General features: G+C 37.7%; 2 protein-coding genes across 6 annotated transcripts in view; both read right to left on the reverse strand.

Annotated features, from left to right (window-relative positions):
- Nucleotides 1–16,398, reverse strand: part of atp8a2 (ATPase phospholipid transporting 8A2) — a 57,491-nt gene extending 41,093 nt beyond the window's left edge. Inside the window, exons 1-3 of one of the 5 annotated variants that reach the window (XM_056248905.1) lie at nt 16,272–16,390; nt 11,298–11,399; nt 954–1,098 (exon numbers count right to left, since the gene is read on the reverse strand). In XM_056248905.1, the coding sequence (XP_056104880.1) occupies nt 954–1,098; nt 11,298–11,399; nt 16,272–16,329 (305 nt within the window). In that variant the 5' untranslated portion in view covers nt 16,330–16,390. The other 4 variants (XM_056248908.1, XM_056248906.1, XM_056248909.1 and 1 more) reach the window with 4 other exon arrangements.
- A 944-nt stretch (nt 16,399–17,342) lies between these two features.
- On the reverse strand, nt 17,343–24,299 carry rnf6 (ring finger protein (C3H2C3 type) 6). The gene is made up of 4 exons (XM_056248916.1): nt 24,172–24,299; nt 22,658–22,813; nt 22,281–22,394; nt 17,343–21,240 (listed from the first exon to the last, which is right to left on the reverse strand). The coding sequence occupies exons 1-4, from the start codon at nt 24,281–24,283 to the stop codon at nt 19,406–19,408; spliced, it is 2,217 nt and encodes a 738-aa protein (XP_056104891.1). The 5' UTR covers nt 24,284–24,299; the 3' UTR covers nt 17,343–19,405.
- Between the last annotated feature and the right edge of the window lie 632 nt (nt 24,300–24,931).

The raw sequence follows: 24,931 nt of genomic DNA on the forward strand, positions 1-24,931 counted from the left end.
TGTGTGTGTAAAAACCTTAGTCTATGGTAAAAACACAAAAATTATTAGACTTTTAAGCAACTTGATAAAAATGTTCAGCAGTATACACTCCCGTTCAAAAGTTTGGGGTCAGTACTATTTTTTTGTTGTTGAAAGAAATTAATACTTTTATTCAGCAATGACGCATCAAATTGATCTAAAGTGACAGTAAAGACTTGTTACTTGATTTCGATTTCAAATAAATGCTTTTCTATTGAAGTTTTTATTCATCAAGAAATCTTGAAAAACAAATATGCATCACGGTTTCCACTGATAATTATAAATAATGTTTCTTAAGCAACAAATCAGCATATTAGAGTGATTTCTAAAGGATCGTGTGACACTGAAGACTGGAGTAATGATGCTGAAAATTCAGCTTTGCCATCACAGGAATAAATTACATTTTAAAACATAATCAAATAGAAAATAGTTATTTATAAATTGTAATCATACCTCACAATATTGCTCTTTTACTGTATTTTTTTTTTTTTTTTTTTTTTTAAATAAAGGGAGCCTTGGTGCGCATAAGATACTTCTTTCAAAAACATTACTGACCCCAAACTTTTTAACATTAGTGCAAATAAACAAAAAACAAATTTAGCAAAAATATTGTAGTATTGTTTTCTTGTTGATAGTGCAAGTTAAATGCTGATCCTTTGCATTTATATTAGACTAACAACAAAGAGGGGAGTCTTTTCCATCTCTTTTAAAAAGACAACCTGCAACTGCAACAAAGATAAAATTGTTTGCAGTATCTTTAACAGTCTTTTAAAACTGCAAATTTACAGTCACAAAAATACCACAATAACGGATACTTGATCATGTTCAATTTAAACAAAGAATACACTAAGAGCACAATAAAACAAGCTAGAATAAATTCAAACTGCAATGTCAAATTTTCCTGTTCGGTACAATAAAGACTTAAATGAACTCACCTGACATGGTTGTCACAAAATTTGGTGGTTTGGGCTCGGTTAAGCAGCACGATACGCGCTGTGGCATCTATCGGGTCCGCCTGTGATGTGGTTCCGGACATCTCATCCTCTGCCTTGCGGTAGCCGGCGGCCGAGCACGCGGGTCCTGTACCGTTCGAGTGATGGGAGAGAGGCGAGGTTAGCGTGAGTGTGCGTGGAAGAAGACAGGAGGAAGAACAGACATAGAAATGTAGTATACAGTTCAGTGCGCTGGCCACTAAACACTACTACTGTGTGCTGATGCAAGCCGCCCCTGGTGTCAATGACGTTTCCCTCTGTGCAACGCCCTCCCCGTCTTTCATTTCCCCCCATCCTCCTCCTCATCATCATCATCGTCGTCCTCATCATCATCCACGGGCAAAAGCTCCGTCACCAATACAGCAACACGCGCGACGCCCACGGGACCCCCTGTATAGAATGTGCTGATGGGAGCACAATGGCGCAGCAAACACTTTTGTATGAAACCTTGTGCATTTGTTTATCTTTATAAAAGCCTCTTTATTCCGTGGAAACACCTGTTTATTCACGATGCGCTGAAACGAAAAGCAATAAGACAATGGCTGTGTCTCAAAACCTAGCAAGCTGCCTACCTAGAAAGCATTTTAGTCACCATACGCGCCTGATTCGAACATTTATAATATTATTTATAATATTATCTTTCCCATAATAAAGCGTTGCGTAGCCGGTTTTTTTTCTTTTCTTTTTTTCTTGACGCTCTGCAGAACTTCATTTTCGTCGTCCGAATGAAATAAAATGATTTTACAAGTAAAATATAATTAAACATACGTTACATCACAGTCATACTATTTTAATGTAATAATTATATTTATAATAATAATAATTTATATAAAATAATATTTAATTTCTAACCATGTGTATATTAAATAATATTTCATTTTAAAATGAATTAAATTAAATGAAAATGAAATGAAAAATAATATAAATGAATCGATAAAAATAATGTTATTTATTCAGGAGTAGCCTCGAGCTTCCAACCGATTGGTCCGTGAGGTAAACGTTATGCGATGACGTACGGATCCGATGCGTCCAGTGTAGAAGCGATTGCGGCGCGTCGCGTGGTGGGGTTGTTCTTGTTTGAGACGCAGCCAGCCACTCGTACGCTGAACGCAGCGATTCCCTCTCAAATGTTGCAGCATCACAGACCACTGCCAAATGATTATTTCCCGCACATAATAAATAATGTACGCTCGGTAAATAACAGCTCTGTCTAGATGTGACAGGAGAGTTTACCCAGCTGCTGCATGATCGAAAGCGGGCGTGGAGAGATGGACTACACGCGTCACTTCTCCCATTCCAGTCAGCCTCTCTAACAGACAAGCCCCGAACCCTCTCCCACCGTGTCATTTGGGTCAATCTGTGGACGTTTTTATAAGGCTCCACTCCGTTGTGTCTTTGCAGTGACAGAAGATGGTTTCCCTCCAGACAGCGCGCTTTCTCTGTTCGCTTCTAACTACAGATCTACCCGCAGTCAGACAACACAAAAACCTTACATTTAAAGGCGCAGGCACTGCTCGGGAGTCACACCGCCGGTGTCCACAATATGAATCGAAAGGGACTAAACGTGCTTACTTTTACTTCCTGTTCATTTGCTCCTCCTTGTTATGATGGAAATTTTACCTGAAGGCACAAATATGCTATGTTGTTTCTCAACGGGTTCATGCTTGAAGGTCAAATTGTCAATATTCATAGCAGTAATGGGAAAATTTAAAAGGTTAAGACAGCTTACAAGATTAAAACAAATGTGGATAGGTCGAACAAATAAAGGTTAAAGAATACATCATTAAAACCATATAGACCACTGATCTGAATATTATGGGATTTATTAACATGCACAATTTATGGATTAATAACATGCACTAGGCCACATATTATATTATTGTTAACCAAAAGATTTTGCCCTAAACCATAAAGTCTCAAAAGGTTTGACTTACAGATATTGACGTCAACAAAATAATTATATTATCTTATTTAAAAAAAAAAAACGTAATAATTTTGTGATAACTATGTGTTTGTCAACACTATAAATATATATAAGTATAGTATATAAGCAGTATATAATAGTTAATAATTCATTACATTTATATAGCACTTTTCTCGGCACTCAAAGCGCTTTACATAGAAGGGGGGAATCTCCTCAACCCCCACTATATATACACTCACCTAAAGGATTATTAGGAACACCTGTTCGATTTCTCATTAATGCAATTATCTAATCAACCAATCACATGGCAGTTGCTTCAATGCATTTAGGGGTCTGGTCCTGGTCAAGACAATCTCCTGAACTCCAAACTGAATGTCAGAATGGGAAAGAAAGGTGATTTAAGCAATTTTGAGCGTGGCATGGTTGTTGGTGCCAGACGGGCCGGTCTGAGTATTTCACAATCTGCTCAGTTACTGGGATTTTCACACACAACCATTTCTAGGGTTTACAAAGAATGGTGTGAAAAGGGAAAAACATCCAGTATGCGGCAGTCCTGTGGGCGAAAATGCCTTGTTGATGCTAGAGGTCAGAGGAGAATGGGCCGACTGATTCAAGCTGATAGAAGAGCAACTTTGACTGAAATAACCACTCGTTACAACCGAGGTATGCAGAAAAGCATTTGTGAAGCCACAACACGCACAACCTTGAGGCGGATGGGCTACAACAGCAGAAGACCCCACCGGGTACCACTCATCTCCACTACAAATAGGAAAAAGAGGCTACAATTTGCAAGAGCTCACCAAAATTGGACAGTTGAAGACTGGAAAAATGTTGCCTGGTCTGATGAGTCTCGATTACTGTTGAGACATTCAGATGGTAGAGTCAGACTTTGGCGTAAACAGAATGAGAACATGGATCCATCATGCCGTGTTACCACTGTGCAGGCTGGTGGTGGTGGTGGTGTAATGGTGTGGGGGATGTTTTCTTGGCACACTTTAGGCCCCTTAGTGCCAATTGGGCATCGTTTAAATGCCACGGCCTACCTGAGCATTGTTTCTGACCATGTCCATCCCTTTATGGCCACCATGTACCCATCCTCTGATGGCTACTTCCAGCAGGATAATGCACCATGTCACAAAGCTCGAATCATTTCAAATTGGTTTCTTGAACATGACAATGAGTTCACTGTACTAAAATGGCCCCCACAGTCACCAGATCTCAACCCAATAGAGCATCTTTGGGATGTGGTGGAACGGGAGCTTCGTGCCCTGGATGTGCATCCCACAAATCTCCATCAACTGCAAGATGCTATCCTATCAATATGGGCCAACATTTCTAAAGAATGCTTTCAGCACCTCGTTGAATCAATGCCACATAGAATTAAGGCAGTTCTGAAGGCGAAAGGGGGTCAAACACAGTATTAGTATGGTGTTCCTAATAATCCTTTAGGTGAGTGTATATATAAGGGGCAAACAGTAGATATTTTTTATAAGGCTCCACTCTGTGTCTTTGCAATGACTGAATATGGTTTCCCTCCAGAAAAAAACAAAAACATATACATATAGGCCTATTAATAAATGTTTACCTTTTATGTATTTGCTGCTAATTTGCTTGCAAGTAAACAGTATATAATTGTCGCTTGAGAATCTTGCTATTGACTTTTTCCCCCATCTAGACAAAACCATGCCGTCTCTTGAACCATATCTAACCCTTTATCTGCTAGTCAATCGTGCAAAACCATAAACCAGCTAAAACATACCCACATGATCATGCTGGGCTTTATCTCCATCAGATCTTTTTGCTTTCTGTGATCTGTAGTTCTCTTGCTTGTAAATACATGATCTTAAGTTATGCGGTGCAGGGTGTAAATATAGCAAGCACCGATCTCTTTGGTGTCAAAGGCCAGTTGACCACTGATAATCTTGTCACTAACTGAGAATTGTGAGAACTTGTACTTATGTGCGATGTTGTATATTTTAGTGCAGAAGACACTGGCCCTTAAAAGTGTTTTTACGGAGTCATAGATTGTCTATTGTCTCTTTCAAGGTGACTTCAGACTTAATTGCAACAAGAACTACACTGATAAAAATGATTTTGTGGTGAAGTAAATACTACAGAAAAAAACAATCTAATTTTCATGAAAAAGTTAGTTCAGGCAAGAATTAAAAAACGAAGTAAATTCTATATTAGTACTCAATTCAAGCGTGTAGAAATGAAATCGTAAATATCAACGTTATAAAATGAAGTAAAATTACTCAACTCTTCTGATACCGGTGTTCCCATCATGCACTGGGCCTTGAATAATTAATGCGGTTGATTTTTCACTGTTTTCCAGCTGTATTTGTTATTAAAAGTGTGGTTTAAATCAATGTTATATTGTTTGAGTGAAATGTATTACAAAGTAAAGTTCAACTAGATACATTTTACTCAACCTTTTACTAGCCAAGTTAAAATGACTTTTTTGCTTTGTTACTTTCACTTAACTTAAGTAGAGTTTACTTAATTCCATATGTGAAATTTACTTTTATAGAAATGCGTGCAAAACTTGCAAAAGAAAAATTAAGTAAATTTTACTTATTGTTTTTTCAGTGTACAGCTGTGAACTAGCGGGTATAGTTTAGACTACAGTGGCTCTCAACTGGTTCTACTTCAGGATCCAGATTTTACATCATACAAAATGTATAAATATAAAAAAAATGTCCTTAAAATCAAACATGAGACATATTAATATTTCAATTATTAAAATGAATCGCATAGATCCAATAATATGCAGTATTATTAACATGACACTGGGCCAAATATTGTATTAATATTAGCCATAAGATTTTGCACTAAAATACTATAAAGTTTGGCGCATATTTAAGGTTCAAAATAAATAAGCCTTTTATTAATTTTTTTTTTTAATTAATAAGCATATTAATTTTGCTATCTTATAGCATGCACAATTATACACCCTAAAGGCCCGTTCACACCAAAAAAAAACTAACTATGTTAGCGTCCACACCAATGGACTATAACATTCTGTTTATTATAAGCGCATGCTGCAGTTACATTGTCTGACACTTTAAATGCTCAAGCTCTGTAAAGTCTGGTGGATTCGATTTTAAGAACTATATCATTATTGTTAGTTATTAAATGGTCCTTAAAGGGTTCTGTCAGACGCTTTGTTTATACCTTTTAGGGGTTCATTTTCATTTAAGATCATTTTATGGATTTCGTTTTAATTAATTAATTTTGTTGTAATTCTTTATTTATTTTGAATTGATTTTAAGAATTTAACAGCTCGTAAACACTTTATCACTAGAATAAAATGAAAGTATTATGCAGTCATTTAAAACATTTCTCCTTATAGAACATTTTGGCTTTTAAAATTGGTTCTTTAAAATTGAGTCAAGAACCCCAATGAACCTTTTTTTCTAAGAGTGTTATTTTATTATTTGCATTTAGCATAATATTTTCCCTTCTGTGACCCACCAGTTGAGAACCACTGCTTTAAACATTTCCAGATAAAGATATCAAAGCAACCCTGACCATAGATGTTCATGAGAGTTCCTAGGACATACTCTGAACTAGGGCCAAAAAATCAGGATTGACACACTTTTCATCATGCATCACATCTCCCGCTCTGAATGATCACTCTCTTCCTCTCACACTTTCATTTTCTCTTTCCTCTATACTTATTCTTCCAATCCCCAACTCAGCCATTCAATCTTAATGATCGATACAAGGCCCATGAGATGTGGCTTAAAAGTTTATTCAGCGACAGATGAAAGCTTCAGTTACTCACTAATGGCCAGACCGGCAGACACTTTCTAGCTGATAAACATCACAGAACCGGAATCAGCAACATACTGGTAAACTATGTGCATTACATAGACTGGACACATAACAGTTTCATAAAGGCCACACAGGCCCAGGTTAAGATTATCAACAAGTACTCAATTCACAAGTTTCCCAACATGTGCTGATAAAACTGGGAAGCTAAGAGCTGCACTGACTTTTGCCCTCAGATAAAGACCAAGAAAGAAACAATATTGTTCCGTTTTTGTGCGCCCAAATCACACTCAAACACTGTCACAATTGATGAAGAAAAAAGTATGGCACAACATTTCAGCTCAAAACATGATTGAACACTTGATTTCCAAATATAAAAAAAGATATCCTTACAAAAACGTAAGCATATTTTAATTTCTTTCTGCATCTGCGAGACGCAATATTCATTTAATTTACTTACACACACATATATATATATTATATATATATATAATATATCACCGAGTTTGACCCTAGGCCCAGCATGGGGTGAGTGTGGAGATTTGGCCATCCGCCAGCTTTTCACCACTAAAAAGCAGCATGCTTTTAAATTATGAATAGCCCTGGGTTGCATTATTCATCCCTATGCCTTTGTAACCGTGCTCACTTTACCCACTGCATTCTCTTATACCTGCATGCATTCATTCAGCGGGCCTCTCTTATTCCATGCAATATCACTGCACATCTCTCTGTCTGTATTATACTACTCTGATTAGTCAGACTTTGGTCGTGCTGTTCAAATGGGTGTCAAATTCCTCTATTGTCTAGAATTTACTGCTACGGCAACACAATGGCACTGGAATGGGTTCAAGAGGACAGTGAACCAGCAAATCTTTATAGTGGTACAGAGGTCATCCAGACAACCAAACAAAATCCAAAGAAAGAAAATATGACACGCTCTACGAGGCTCTTCATTTGCAAACTGCATACAGCTACAGTCTCCCATTAGGGATGGGCGAGTTATTTGTTCAATCCTATGGCAAGTATTTAAACATATAAATTCTGACATCTAATATGTAAAGTTTTTGTGATTTCTGAGGATAAAGTAAAAATTAATAAATATGATTTTGACTGAATATTAACAAAGGCACCCTCATGTCGTTCCTACAACAAAATTGTCTTTCTTTCACACTAAACGTGAATAACAAGCATTGCTGTCTCTGTTTGTCCTCGGTCATTATCAAATTGTGGTGACAAATCTGTTCCTTTTGACTTTTCAATTATGAAAAAGATTTCATAGAGACTTTATATATATAAAAGGCACAATGTTATGTTTATTAAATACTATGAAATTGACTTTTTATTTATTTATTTAAGTGTCTGTATGTATGGATCATTTTATCATTTTGATCATTTTAAAGCTTAAAATACATAATTAATAATATAACAAAATGCTTGTCCCTTGATTTTTTTTGTTCTGTTCTCAATGTTCTCAAACTTAAAAAGTTGTAAAACTCCAAGGTCAAAGTTCACAGTAAGAAGAGGCTGCTCAAATCAGTTCATTAAAATGTTATTGGTTTTACATTGTTTAATGTTTGTGTGAAAGATTTTCAAAGAAAAAAAACAATGAAATATTGATTATATTTTTTATATAAATAATACATTTATAGTCTGATTAGAAGTATTTTGAGTAATTTACTTCATGTGTGAAATAAAATGAATAAAATTCAGGCTGTCCTTATTAATAGCAATAATGTCAATGTCAATGTTAATAAATACTTACCATCAACTTTTATGGGAGAAAAATGAACTGAACTGAATTCAAAACCAGTATTTTTGGACATTTTTTGGAGAATGACCCTGCTGTGATGACTTGTGCTTTTCAGCGTTCTGCTCATGTGGAGATAAGCTACACTATCTGCTATAAGTTCTTTTCCCCTTTAAACCTAATGATGCATATTAAATGTCATGCTAATTAAATAATTCAAGCATTCTAATAAACCACTGAGGATCGATTTTATGTGGATCCTAAATGTGGCATCAGTGTCAGAAGTATCAATATTTCAGGACCGATCCGCCCATCCCTTGTTCCCACATGCTCACGTGTGGCCGCTCCAGCAGAAGTCCAGAAACCCTTTACCTACAGAGCCCCTCCTAGACCTGTTGCGCCCTCGGCGTGGCATGTTGGTCCTGTAGCCAAGGTGACCCACAGGTCCTGGTGGCCCCCAAGGGGAACGGGGGATGTGCTCGTATAGCCTGGGTCGCTATGCCGATGGAAAAGGGTGAATGAGGAATGAAAGCCTCTTACAGGCACAGTGACCAGGGAAGGTAATCCTCTTTCTGTCAGCTCTGCAACTTCACCTGTATCTAATCCTGACCGGGGTTTATCCCGGAGCGCAGGTGAGATTGTTCACTTACACCACCAGGCACGTCAGCCACCCGCAACCTCATGCACAAGCCATGCAAGCGTCACAGTCTGACCCCTGGCTTACTAACTAGCATCAACACCAAAAGGACTGTTATTTCTGTAATGCGTTGCATGCATTTTGGTGCATCCCTTGACGCATACCATGTCTGTGTGAGGTCATTCTTACAATTTGGTGGATTTTATGTCCCCATGAAACAATACATATTTTACATAAAATGTTAATCAACTTTTCATGCCACATGGTTTTCCATGCATAGAATGATTAGTACCTAAGAATAATTATAAATAAAAAAAACTCAACTTCACTTTGAAATAAAAGTGACGTGTGTATTTTTTAATACACATGTAACCTTTTTAGCAATTTTGAGCATTAGTGTACAAATTCTTTGACAAAAAAAAATAGTTGTGATACATATATTTTAAAGGTGTAAAACCATTCCAGTACACCCTGTTATAGTGCTACTTGCCCTTTAAAATCTTAAGCACATATGCGAAATCACTTACTAAACTTACTAGAAGAGACATCATTTCCTCGGAGGGAAAGCAACTCCATCAACAAAGGCTGGATCCGAAATCGTATACTTATACTATAAAGAAGGCGAAAAACAGTATGTGACAAAATAATGTCAGAATTCACAGTACTCAAAAGAGTATAGGGAAAAAGTATAGGGAAAAAGTTTTGAGATTCTAAAGTGCGCATACTGTACAATGGACACTTTACTATCCCATGAGGCCACAGGAGAGGATTTGGACGGGAGCCGCCATGAAAAAAAAAATCACGGCTAGGGAAAAGTTTTGTACTCTCAGCTATAAGAGTGTGGAATTCACAGAACGCCTAATTTATTTATTTTATTGCATTACTTTTTTTTTTTTTTTTGCAATATGTAATTATGTGTACAAAATTTTGTGTTATGTGTATGTTATGCGTGTGGCTCCTGGTAAAGTCTATGAAAACAAATTTCCTCTATCGAGGACAATAAAGAATGAATCTGAATCTGATTTATGAATGGCAGTGAAGCGACATAACTGACGCTGGTAGGTCACATGAGAATGACAACATGGCGAATGTAGTACGTCCAGATTACATTCATACTATATAGAACATACTTTTTAGTGGTCATTAAGTAACTTATTCAAAATAAGTACCTACTCAAGAGAGTATGCGATTTCGGACGCAGTCAAAGTATTAGCAAAGACTTTAGATATACAAAGACGGTGCTCTCATATTACTACGAATAAGCCCTGCCTCCTAAATAAAAGAATTGGTAAATTCTTTGCCTCACTGCAGCTTTAGAAGCTCCAGATGTGCTTATGAATGCACATGCGCATTGGCTGGTCCAGCCTGAGAAAATGTGTTGTTGTTTTTTTTTGTCATGATTTGAACATTTAGAAACCAAATTTATGAGATGGTTGTTGTCAGATTTCATTGGTGATTTCAAATATGAAATTTAATCGTAAGCTTGGTGAATAGCTTTGGAGAATTTGATGTTTCCCCATTCAAAGAGACAGGAGCTGTACTTGCATTAATGAAATAGCTGCCCGAGAGGCGTTTCAAAGATGGCCGCCGAGTTAATAGACTTGCCTTTAATGAACTTTGGTTGAACGCACTTTAAAATAGCGGCGGTGCTTAATGCTTAGGGAAGTCATATGTCTCTACCTCATTTTTAGAATACTTATCTAAAAGCATAAAACATAACATGTCCACCACCCTGTTGTGTCAATTTATACTGGACATAAAAATGTTTATTTTTCAAATTGATTTTATGGGTCTATTAAAATTCTTCCTAAATGTTAATCTTCTCCTAGCATATCTTTCCTAGCTAGTAATGGGCTTCATTACAGCTTAAATGTTCACAAATTTCCTAGACCACATATGAAATATTTGGTCAGAATTATTAGGTTATAGCCTGGGCTTGACCAGTGTGTTTTTCTGATAGACAGACATTTTCTTCTCTCTGATTAAACTAATAATAAAAAAAATTGAATTATTAAAAAGTTTTCAACAAACCTGCTCAGTCCAAAATTCACCAAACTGTAGGAATGACCCTGTGCATGAAAGAGTGCAGAGAACGTTGGCTTTATTAGTCTATCCATGCAGTGTGGGCTGAAGGAAGGAGTGGATGCACCTGTGAGGCTCCAAGCAGTAGCGGGAGGCAGCGGCCCGCTTGGGCAGGGCACTCACTTTTCTCAAACCTGTCTGCCAGATGGGAACACATGTTGGATCCCACGGGCTGGTCCTGCCGGAGGGGGGAGTCCTGGCTAAGAGGGGTCAACACTAACTGTTCTGGAGGAGCCCAACAAGAGTTGCCATAAGAAAGAAACAACACAAGATATCAAGTCAGTAAGACCATAGAGCAAAACACTCTTAAAAATGAGCTTTTGGGGATCAGAAATGGTGTTCGATACAAGCATTACTATGCAAAAAAATATAAATATTTTTGTAGCGTAAAGGGCCTCTCGGCATGTCAAAAAATATTGTTGGTTATATACAAAAAGGCTGTTGGATAAATATATATTATCTTTACCATACTGGCTTCCATTTGCCTCCTTTAAGATATATATGAATATTATGTACCAATAATATTCCTCATTAGACAACACAAAACTTTCATTGTGTTTGGTTCTCATTTTAGGACTTGTAGTTTACATCCTGTTTCTTTTGTCCTTCCCGCCATCATTGGTTTCCATAGTTATTCATTAATTAGCTCACCTGTTTGTATTCAGATTATTATCGTGTGTATTTATACTCCTCAGTTCCTTTTGTTCATTGGTCTGAGTTTTATTACTCACTGATCCGTTGCTTTATCGTGCCGGGATATCTGCTTTTTGTTTATTTTGATGAAAGTATTACCTTATTTGTACTTTCATCATCTCCTCATCTTTCTCTTTGGACTCTACACATTACACTAACATGATAAACCACTCTGGTACATGAAATAAAAAGGCACAGCTTCGTATGTGCGGACTTCCCTTTTCAGTTCAAAATAGAATTTAAAAATAAGATTCATAAGTAAATGTACGTTTATTTTGGCATATTTGTTTACTCTAATGTAATTCTCAATTTTTCTTGCTCTAACATGATAAACCACCGGATACACGAAATAAAAGGGCACAGCTTCATTAAATATGTGCTGACTTCCCCTTTCAGTTCAATTGTTGGACATAATATTCAAGAAATAGACTAAAAGTGTATGGCTACTGTGGTCCCTAATGCGACAAAGTATTATTCAAACTGGATTTATTATTATGTGGGTGAGCAGACTTGCTAAGGTTAATTAAATTAATTAAACAATTAGAAAATGTAAGGTTAAATGGTAAGTTGACTAAATATTTGTAATTTTTCTGTACATATTTGCACAAAACTCTGCTGAATCTGTATGACGTAGATGGTTACACACAAGCAATACTATCAAAATAAAGGCAAAAATAAATCTAAAGGAATGTTATACTAATGGAATACTAAATGTTTAGTACTTAAAGCAATGAATGATATAAGCAAAAATTGTTCTAAGCTCTATCTAATCGTTTCATGTATTGCGTTTGCAATCATATTTTAATGTAGTTCTACCTTTAATTCTTTTAAAACAAGAATAATCGTTTGACAAAGCATTCTTGTGTATAGAGTCCCGATCTGAATTGTAATTCTGACTTGTGATGCAGCCTGAATCATAATGACACCATGTTCCTTCGAGAAGAACTGCCCCCCCCATTTTTTCTCCATTCTGTCACCTGATGGAGTTTGGGGTCCTTGCCACTGTCGCCTCTGGCTTGTTTAGCTGGGGACACATAATATTCAACAATATTATTGATCTGACCGTACTGACGCTGTTGTGTGAAAAGTGAACTGAGCGGACAATGACATCATTTTTTTGCGTAACTACTTAGATGAAATGAACTAATTTAATAATTGATGATCTTTACAACAGAACTGAAACGACACTTAACTTGACAGCTGAAATGCATTATCACCGTAAAGCTGCTTTGAAACAATCTATATAAATCACTATATAAATAAAGGTGACTTGACTTGTGTTTTTAGTTAATACCTCCTATTGGCCTACTGACAAGAAAAAACATACACACACATACATTATACAGTATGTATAGGCTGTTAAATGGCTTATAAACGGTAATTGTTACTAATAACTGGGCTTAATAACAAATGGATTTTTCCTTGCTCCCACTACCTATTAAGGGCCAAAAACATTATGAGGACACATCACATCCAGGACATCACCCGTTTAATCTTTTGCCATCAGGCAGACGGTACAGGTCCTTAAGAACAAGAACCAAACGCTTACAGGATAGTTTCTTTTCAGTTGCCATAAAGGCTTCGATTCAATTGAATAACTGATGAATGTCAACACTAGAGTAACAAATTTGCCAAAATAAACTTACATTTACAAAATAATTTTTTACTTTATTTTTTTAAATTGTATGGAATGGGTTATATTTTTATTTACTTGCATCATGAAGAAAGCTGTGTGTTTATTTCATATAAAGTTTATAATTTGATGTAAATGGTGTAAATAAAAACGCTGTCATCTGCATTCAGTCTGTTTAATATGATATATTATATAAATATGTTAATGTTAAAATATATAAAGAAATTATCTCACTTTTTACTAAATTTATTTCCGCTCTATGATTTAAGCATTTAATTAAAGTAACCGAGCAATCAGTCTCCTAGCTCTGGAATGGAGCATGAGCGACACGTTTACAGATGCTGCCCTCATGTGGCCTGCAGAAACACCGCAGTCACTAAAACAGGGTCCTTAGACAAACCATATTGTTTGTGCCATTAATAGAGTATTATCGTTTGTCAAATGACCAAAAAGATTTTAAAACAACATCACACCCCAATGACACTTATGAAGTCTTGATGTAGACTTATGAAGACTTCAGATGCCCCAACACCTGTAAAGACACGGCGCCAACTCCTGCGAGGACTTCAGAAGACGCAAACTCTGAATCAACATGCACCAATGCTACATTTTCCTAGTATGTCATAATCATTTGTTAACAAACAAGTATTCATTACTTCAATGAGCTCATTGTTTCTGCCTTAAATCATTACATTGTTTAAATTAGTGCATTTTTAGCTAACTGTGATTTGTGTACATTTCTGAAATACATAACTTAGACAGTTACCTCTGATAACAGATCACTCGACTCATGCAGTTTCTGTAAAGCTGCTTTGAAACCATGTGTATTGTGAAAAGCGCTATACAAATAAATGTGAATTGAAATGTGAACACTATGCACTTGACTTGACATGCATGTTTTTTTGCTGATGTAGTTTTCAATTGTCCCATTTCCCAACTCATACATAAACTGAGCATATGGAGAGCAAAGTCGACAGAAAACAGCTGTCAGTCATCTGTTGAGATGAGCAGAACTAAGTGGATTACTGACCTTTCTACTTACAATTACAGCAAACGGCTTTCTTGTATGAATGGCTATTGGCTTCTGAAAGATAATTCTTCAAGGCATATAATAAATAAGACAGATTAAAGATTTCCAGAAAAAGCCCAAATGCAACTTTAAACTCAAACTGATATGACAACCCAGAGTCACACGTACGTTTCACAGAATTGAAAGTTAGGTTACCAAGAGTAAGTCCCCGGCCCCGCATGTTAATTCTGGAACGTGCTGGGTTAGACCAGGGCAGGCCAAACAAACGCTCTGAACAAACGTTCAGTGTATTCCACAATGCATATGTGTCAGTCAGTCAAAAAGACGGCGTCATCACCCCACAAAGCTCTGCCAAATAAACACAAGCTGGAAAAGACCTGCTGCCAAAACACTCTGCAATCTCTCAAGTCTGCCACCAACATTCAAATCTCAAGAGCACTGTACTTGCGATGTACTCTTGGCCATGCACTGTTCGGTGCATTTAGGCGTAAATTGACGTCTGGAGAATGATATATACAAGCTTTTACTTAGATAATAATACTAATTGTCTAAATGGCTCATTTTCATTCAGAACAGACTGCAATGTTGCAGTAGTCTTTTGATTTTAACCTTGCACTGCACGTATTTAGAAAGCAATGCTTTCTTGCATAACATTTTTCTTGCTAAAATAAAAAAACTCATTTTTACTAATAACAATGATAACAATGCAATCTTTTTATTTCAACTCTATATTGCAAGCATTTTTAAAGCAATGCATTCTTACATCAAAAGGACCTCATTGCTAAAATCAAAAACATTATTTTACAAATAACAATCAGGATGGTTTTTTTTAAATTGCTTGGAAAAAAGTTTACATTATTATATTATAACTTCTTTGTAATTGATTTTTTTTATACTATTCAAGACTTTTCAGAGTTTAAACTCAATATTAATGATATCAATTCAAAGGGATCTTAGTGATTTTGTTGGCTGATTTTTTTATTTTTAGTGGTTGATTTTTTTACAGTGCATAATTAAAAGAAATGTTTTTATTTATTTGAAGATTTGTAATGAAATTGAATGACTAAAAATGGCTAGTGTCAGAATACTTCAAATAATATATATAATATTTAAAGATAAACCTTATAACTATACAGTCTGTACCTGCTATATGTCAATATCTAATATAAATAATATTTTACTTAAATGTAAAGTAATTAATAGTTAAATAGGCCTACTTTACTCGGGCACACATGACCTCAACAGGTGAGGTAGACCTGTCTATGAGCTTACAAAGTTAGAGCACTTTAAACAGTCACGTGATGAGCTAAATAACCACTAATACGGGAGTTTCTCTCTCAAAGGTCTATGCAGATCTGGATAAGATTAATTGTAACCCCTTCACAGTTTATCTCATTAGAACAGTTGACCCTAGTCATCACCTCCGCCAACTGGTAGGAAACAGAACATCACCCTGGTAACGTTAACCCATCTGTTTACACAGCGAAAATGACAGGTCACCTGCAAGAGAGCTTCACCAACCGGGACAGGTGGAAGATAACTGATGCTGCACGATCACAACATGACCTTCCTTTTCTAATATATAATTAATAGTGTATATAAAGTGTACAGTATCGAATAATTTACCCACAAAGTAACATCCGAATATCCAATTTAGGCTACAACAACATAGCACCGAAGAAAACACACGCGTAAACAACAGTTCCAATATACGTCGCCCATGTCAGCAGATTATGCTTACCTCCCTCGCTGTGGATCTTCTTCGACCGTCTGTTGAAATACATTCTGCACGCACGCATGTGTGGAGCTTCCAGCAGCGGGAGCGAGACGATGGCATACGCATACTCACGCCTCAGCGGGGGTATGCGGGACAGAGGCGCATGGATGCGGTGTTTGATGGAAGTAACATAGTTCCTGATGATGGGTCACCCTCAGCCGCGCGCACTGTGCCGGGCACGCGCTCCTGCCATCCTGCTGATCCGTCGCAAATGCACAGGCGAATCCGCGCGCGATCCGTCATCAGATCCCGCCTGGACACTTTAAGCTGTCCAATGGGCCCTTATATGTTCTGGTCTTCAACAGTCTCATTCAACTACTAATATGTAAATTATCTTTATATTAATATTCAACTTTAGAGTATTTTATTTGGTTTACTTTATACCCTGATTTAATAATTAGCCATTTTTACCTATGGCATTGGCACCGCATGCTTAAAGGTGGCCTTATGGATTCATATTTAATTATGTATGTTTTAATATATATTTCTGCCTTAAAATCTATTTATATACACTACCATTCAAAAGTCTCATGCTCACCAAGGCTGCTTTTATTTGATGAAAAAAGTAAAAACAAAACTGTTGTAGGTTTCAATTTTAGTTTTTCTATTTAATATAATTCAAAATTGAATTCATTCCTGTTAAAGCAAAGCTGATTTTCATCAGTAAAGTAAACCAGATAAAATACTCTAAAGTTGAATATTAATATAAATGTAAACATTTTATTTTAACATGACAATTTAAATAAATTAGTAATTGAATGAGACTGTTGCAGACCAGGTGCTGATTAATATTTTTGTGGAAACAGTGACATATTTCAGTAGAAAGTTCAAAATAACAGCATTAATTTGAAATAGAAATCTTTCGTAACATTATTAAAGTCTTTGCTGTCACTTTTGATCAATTGAAATCATCTTTGCTGAATAAAAATATTACTTAAAAAACAAAAAACCTTTGTGACCCCAAACTTTTGGGTGGAACTATACTGTTTAAAACAAAGCATGTCTATCATTACATTGTTAGGGAGCAGAGAAGAAAAAAATCAATGTGTTTTATTTTATTACATAGTAACAGAATACATATTCTTCTGTTTCAGCATCACATTATAACATAATACATAGTCATAGCGCAATGATGTCCATTTTTCATCATTAAATATCTAAACTTCATGGCCAAAGATCCCCCACTCGCAGCTACACATCAGCTCAAAAACCATTCTGTTCCATTCAGCAATATACACACACATTTGCTACACACATACTTACAATTCACTCTTCTTATAACACACATCCTCACAACATACAGACAAAATAAAGGGATATTTTAGTATACAAGAAAACAATAACATCGAGGACAGGTGTCGAATAACAGATTCTGTCATTGTTTTAATCGAGATCCTGAAACATAAGCAGACATCTATTGTACATTGAGGAAAAGTGTACCTTGGAAAGACGCAAGATACCACTACATTCATGATCTTTCATTCAGAAGTCCTACTTCACGCTCTGCCTCACATGGGGAACGAGCAACACTGCATGAAGGGTACAAAATGGTGACTCAGAGCAAACAGGGCTTTCAGACAAGGCCATAAGTGAAACCATTGTATGCTTAAATACTGAGGGAAGGTAAACAGGGCACAACGTGTCTGCGATACGGAGCATGTGATGATAAGAACTATAGAAATAGCTAAACGTGAGGGTGAAAGTAGGAAACCAACAAAAACACAGGTATAATATAATATTGAACCACTATTCAATATCTTTCATTGCCTCCTTGTACCATTGAATCACCCTGGAAGAAGTCTGGGCTATGACAGGCTCGAATGTACTGCCTTACAGTGCAGCGGCTGACAAGTGCTTTCAAGTGATAATCAATTTCAGCTTTTCATTTAAATATTGTGAACTATGTGCAGGGCGTTGACAGGGTTTACACTCGGGTACAAATCAAGCATGCACTTACTAGCTCATACAATATCATATAATCTGATCGGCTCTCCAAAACTGTTGTTCAAATGCAAATGGCTTGTTCTCATTAGAAATGTAATGACACTCAAAGCATATTCAGTCCATTGGGAAAATAATGACCACGCTTAAAAAATTGTGTTCTGTAGTGTTTATGGAGATGCTCATTGCCATTTCCCGTAATATAAAGATGCAGATGCAGCTATTGGAATTTCAGTGACAAATTCATCTATGACCAGATGCATCATTCACATCCCATAACTATTCTTCTCGACCCCATCAACAAAAAATAATAATAAAAAATAAATCACACTAAAAACCTGCTTTGATTGAAAACGCATTTAAAAGTACACTGCCCAACATTAGGGAGCATTTACATGGAGGACTCATAGAGCTTCAAAACCGGTGGATTTCTCAGCAAGCGCTTAAAAGTAAAGGTTCCTTTTGAAAATGCTAATGAAACAGCATATGGTTCTTTCTACAATATGTCTTACTGTTAAAACCGAAAACACAGACATTCATATATTTACATGTCCTTAAAGAGGTTTATCCATTTTTTGAAGCCGCAAAACTTAAAATTTGTGAAACAGAATTATAGTGCAGTCACATGTAGCGAAATTTCATGGGCAAAAAAATGTCCATTGTAAATAGTGTAGAGATGTGTGAAGCACCACTCACACAGAAGTCACTTTCAAACCAAGCAGCTTTCTGTTGGTCAACATAGTAAATGCGTGACCAAGTTGAATCGGTTGAGACATCCGATAAGCAATCTTTTAGTTTCACCCTCACGAAATTGGATTTCGCCCATGAAAATTTGCTGAACATTGGTAAACGTGAATGCACCTGTAGCTGAAGCTAATATTCCTAACTCCGTTTGAGTTAGTCACGCCGTCTGTTAATATGTCCACAAAGCAAATGGAGAATGGAAGAAGAGGAAGAAATGAAAACAAAAGGAGTCTAAAAAAATAAAGCTTTGTTAAATCTCTGCATTATAGTCTTTTTCTGCTTTTGGTTCTACCTTTAGCTTGAATAAAATGGATCTCAGAGAATGAAAACATTGAAGCATTATGTACAGGTTCCACCGAAGGTGAAAGAAAAGTCACTCGTTCAGTCCGTTGATTGATAGCTACAACCTAACATCATTCCTGATGGCTGGACAGAATAGGCTGCCTGCAGATGGGACAGGTGTTGTTTTCGGATAGCCAGCGATCGATGCAGTGGATGTGGAACTCGTGGGCACAAGGCAAGCGGCGCAGCTTGTTGCCCTGAGCGTACTCGTTGATGCAGACGCTGCAAGCGCGACCCTGCTCGCCCTCCATGTTGACCTGACCGTAAGTGCGTGTGACCAAATTGTCGATCTGTTCTTTGGTGAGACCCCGTGGGTGCTCCTCGTCTTCGTCTTCATTGAGAAGGAAAAAGTGCGCCAGCCTAAGGATGGGCAATGTGCCGTTTTCCACCAGGTTGTTAGTGTCCCTGCTGCTAGGTCGTCCCTCTGGCCCAGTCCTGCTCACCCGCACTTGTCCTTCCTCCTCACCCTCCACTAAACCTTCTTGTGCCGATTCCACTCCGCCGTGGGCCGCACCGCCCTCTGCGCTACCGACGCGGTATGGCTGGGCTCCGGCAACAGGAGCGGAGTCCTGGTTGGGTGCCGCAGTTTCTGAGTCCGCCTCCGTCTCCATGAGGGAGCTAAGCTCACCGAAGCCGGTCATGATCTGACGCAGGATAGATCGCAGCGCCATGGAGCTGGGCTCGCCGAGGCCCGTTTCAGAAATGCGGCGTAGCGGGATGCGTATAGTGCTGACATAAGTGCGGATTCCCGCGCGCTCCGAGCGCGAGATGGTACGACGGAAGCCGCCGCTGTCGCTCTCGAAGGTGACCGTGTTCTCAGCGGCCCGAGCACGAGAGCGAGTGCGGCTGGCAATGCTGTCTCTGTCCCGGTTCTCACCTGGCCTGATGCGCCGAACCTGGAGGTCCAGCATGATTGTGGGGTGGCGACGCACACCTCCAGCGCCTGACACAGGAGTCTCCCCCTCTTCCTCACCTGCCTCCGGAGGATCCGTAGGAGCAGCCGGCTCTGTGGCGGCCTCGCCCATCTCCATAGCTACAGCCGTACTTCCAGTGGACTCCACTGGGGCAGCGGTGCTGCTATGGGTAGGGCTAACACTGGAGGCTGGGTTTCTGTCCAGGGGGGACCGGCTACGTCTCGAAGAGCGAGACAAAGCCCCACCTGCTCCCGCCGCCCGGCGCATGCGGCCACGTGAACGAGTCCTGCTGTTTCGTGTCTCACGGGCAGCTGGCGCCACCTGGGGGCCGGTCTGAGGCAGAGCGGTGGGGCAGTCCGGGCCTTCATTTCCATTCTGCCCCTCCTCTGTGTTAACCGAGGAGGTTGTGACCTGTATTTGACCCCTTACGGCACTACCATCCTGCTCTTGTGACTGAAAAGCGAGTGGAGCCTGTGGAGGAGGAGAGCTTGGCAAAGGCGGCAAGTTCCTCCTCAAAACTGTGGGAGGAGCCTGTGAGGTCAGAGGCGGCGTTACAGGCGGAGCCGTGCTACTGCGAGTACGGCGCACCGCAGCCCTCCTTCCCAGGGTGGGCCTGGCCGTAGAGTATGGCGTGGGGTGTTGAAGTGAGTAAGGTGCAGACCTTGAGGGGTTGTAAGGGGTCGTGGGTGCAGAGGCAGATGACACTGGGGGGGGAGGGGGAGGAGGAGGAGGAGGGGGAGGCGGCGGAGGCATTGGGAGTTCAGTCGGGTCAGGGGTGTCGCTGTGTTCTCCAGGCTCGGGTTGCTCGTGGTTGATGTTGATCTCAAGACTGAAGCGGAACTCGCCGCTGTTGGGGTTGGTGCGGCTGACGGCGCGCCAAGTTTGGTTTCCACTCTGCCCACTACGTGTGGCATTTCCTGTCCGCCGAAATGTGTTCAACCACTCTAGCAGAGAGTCTCCATTAGACGTCTCAGCACCTGGCTCGACTGGACCTGGAAAAGAAAGATTATATTATAAATGTCATATCAATATTAATGAATACAAGGGTAATTAATAAAACATTTCACATTAATTCGGTTTGTTTTTACTTGCAAAACATAATTTGATTCCTTGATATTTTAAAATTCACAGATGTATCACAATTCTGAATCAATTTAAAAAAAAATCTACATTTTAATTGTGATTATTAAAAAGCATTCAGAGGACAAAACATTACAAATAAGTGTTGCAAAATGTTTACAGCCAAGTTTTTTTATTTTTATAAATTGATACGTTTGTTTGGCAAGGATGCATGAAATTGTTTAAAAGTGACAGTAAAGACATTAATAAATAAATGTTTTAGTTCAAATAAATAATATTCTATTCATCAAAGAATCCTGGAAAAAAATCAGTTTCCATAAAAATATTAAGCAGTAAAACTTAATAATAATAAATGTTTCTTGAGCATCAAATCAGCATGTTAGAATGATTTCTGAATGATCATGTGACACTGAAGAATGAAGTAATGGCAGATTCAGCATTGCCATCAGGAATAAAATACATTGTAAAATAGAAAACAGTTCTTGTAAATTGTAATAATATTTTACAATATAACTGTTTAAACTGTATTTTTGATCAAAACAAATGCAGCCTTGGAGGGCAAAAAAAAAGAATTAAAAGAAAAAAAACTTACCGACCACAAACTTTTAACGGTAATGTAGATTTACAAAAGAATCACAATCGTGGACTCACAAAGTTTATGTTAACTCTGTCTGACATTACATTTATGCCAGCTTCATTCTATTTCTATTGATGGGTTAGATCAGATGTTTTAGTATGGCTGCATAATGCTATATATCTTCACAACCTAAAGATTTGTGCCCTACACTGTTGCTAAAAAATAAAAATGCAGATGCATCCTGAATGGTTTTGTAATTGCATTGTGACTCTGCCTGTGGGGCATTTCTTTTATACAAAACAAGCTGATTATTCAAATTAAAATAATTAGTGCAGCTTAGCAACAGAATTCAAAAGCATTCCTCCGCGTCCTCACCGCTACTGCCCTCGGCCTCACTGCTCTGTGGGCGGGGTTCAGGGTGTGGCTGAGATGACACTCGCTCCTTCGCACCATCCAGACGTTGCCTCAGCTCTTCTGCTGTGACTTCACCTGTAATCAAAGACACACCTAATGTAAGTTCCATATCTATTGTTCATTTGAGTAAAAGGCTAAGTTTAGGAATTTCCTCATGCTTTGAATTTTATTTTTCAGTGTAAGGGTAAGAAACTTCGATAAGAAAGTAAATAAAAATTAATAATCTAAATATAACAATGCAACAAAGACAATTTACTGAATATAAGACATGTTTATTGGACTATGTGCCATAAACAAGGTGTGAATCTTTCATACGGTCGGATTTGGTGTGTTCTTACCAGGTGTTCCCAGAAGATTGCTGTCTCTCATTAGTCTGTACTCCTCCTCACTCAGTTCATTAATGAAGTGATAGTATGCCTCCTCCCGCCGAAGCCGCTCCGCTTGACGATGACGTTCGTCTCGGCCGCCGGGAGGGTCCATCACCACAGAAACCGCTGCTCACAGATATGGCAAAGACAAAAAAAAGGAATCACAATTACTCTTAAATAGATACTTATTCTGCCTGGTTATGGCTTTATCTCTGTTCAGTTCCACGGTGTAGTTTACATTTCATAAATGTCAACCTAATATAAAGTAGATTATGCATAACCTGTCCATGGACTTTATTATTAACATTAATATCTATGTTTATAAGGGAATGTGTAAAATCGTTGGTCCTTTAACTGATCACCATTTATTTTAAGTGTTTCCATTTTAATCACATTTGATTAATTAATTTTTTAAGAGTACAATGCCATGTAGTGTCTCAATATAAATCCATTTAAGATCCATGCATAATAATTCTAAACAAATAAGCAAATTAGCAAAATGATGATTTTGATATAGAATAGTATTATGAATATAGATAGACATATTCCCTTAAAGTGTCTTGCGTCAACTACTCATCTTCAATAAAAATACAAAGACAGCAATATAAATGCATCATTATAGACCCTGCTAATTATCAATTTACCCTAATGAAATCATGGTCAATAATAATGTAGAAGCTAGCTCCATATAAAAATCCATGATACTGAAACAGCAAGAAAATGTACTTTCAAAATATCGCTAGATTTATATAAAGAGAACCTGAGACATAAACTTCTCTGTCTAAAACAGCCACCATTAAGAGTCAGCACGACAAAATGAACGCCTCAAAAAGGCAATCCGTAAATCCTTCATGTGGAAGCAAAACAGCTCTGACACATGTTGAAAACACACCGAGGGCCACGTGACGTTGACAACAGTGTCAAATCAATTCATATAAATAACATCCCAGTCATTTCAAACAATCTTGCTGCTCTGTAATAATACAGTAGGCCACAGACAACACCGCAGAACAAGCCAAGCACCAAAACTGACGCTGTCAGCCTCGCAACCAATCAGCGTCCGAGAAGCGATGACTGACAGCCAGACTGCCCACTCAGCAACGCTCAGAGGAGGGACATGACAAAGAAAAAGTCGGGCTCCATGTCAGCTAGCAACCTATCCCAGAGACAATAAAAAGCGTAGGCTAGCACTCTACACAGGGTGAAATTCATATCTGAAATTTGTCATTAAACTGTCACCATCGTCGGGCAAACGCAAGTCATGCGGCAGAGCGAGCTGTCATTTTAAATGCGCAACACCTTTGATGGTGTCGACAGATTGCTGACAGGCTAACTGTGGGCCAATGAAAGGTTTAGATCATTATTTTGACAACATAAGGAAAAATGTCAATGACGCAAGAATGTAACAAAATATGTCATATAGTAACACTGTCCAGAATGAGAACAAAATAAAAAAACGAAGCTAGTAATAGATGTGTAAGTACCTGAAACAGCAGCTGTAATATGGACGAGTTCTCTTTCCTCTCCGCTCTGATTACAATGTAGCCAAGATGGGACCAACGGAGCTACACAAACAACTGCCCGGACAACTACCATGTGCGCAAAACCAGTTCCCACAGTAATACAATCATAATACTATAATAATAACTATATTAATAACATTTGTTTACCAATTTTTTTTTCAATCCTTAAAGCACCTGAAAAAAGGAATGTCCCAAAAATATTCTCTAAAATTATAATTAATGCAATATACAGTATATTGATTAACCCCCTGTAAAGTTGTTATTATACATATATAATACATATATGTGTATATATATATTTGTATTTATATATATATATATTATATACGTGTGTGTATACTGTATATACACACATACAGCATATATATATATATATATATATATATATATATATATAATACATACACACACATATTATGTAAACAATATAAACATTGTTTATAATCTTTGACATATTTATCTATCTGAACAACAGCAAATATACCATACAAAATAACTTAATAGTGTAGTGTTTTATATTAATGTAAATGCAAAATGTCATTCAATTAATAAATAGTTAAAATAATATTTGTGTTATTATACTCTATTTAATACTCTATCTAATTTTTATTGTTTGTATAATTTAACCAGATATACTTTGTATAAGTGTTGTTAATTATATATTGTAAATTAACATTCATCTATGTATTTTATCTAAATTCTAATGTGTACGCATGAAAAA

Source organism: Rhinichthys klamathensis, unplaced genomic scaffold, assembly GCF_029890125.1.
Source record: "Rhinichthys klamathensis goyatoka isolate OS25496 unplaced genomic scaffold, OSU_Roscu_1.1 h1tg000059l_1, whole genome shotgun sequence".
Classification (NCBI taxonomy): domain Eukaryota; kingdom Metazoa; phylum Chordata; class Actinopteri; order Cypriniformes; family Leuciscidae; genus Rhinichthys; species Rhinichthys klamathensis.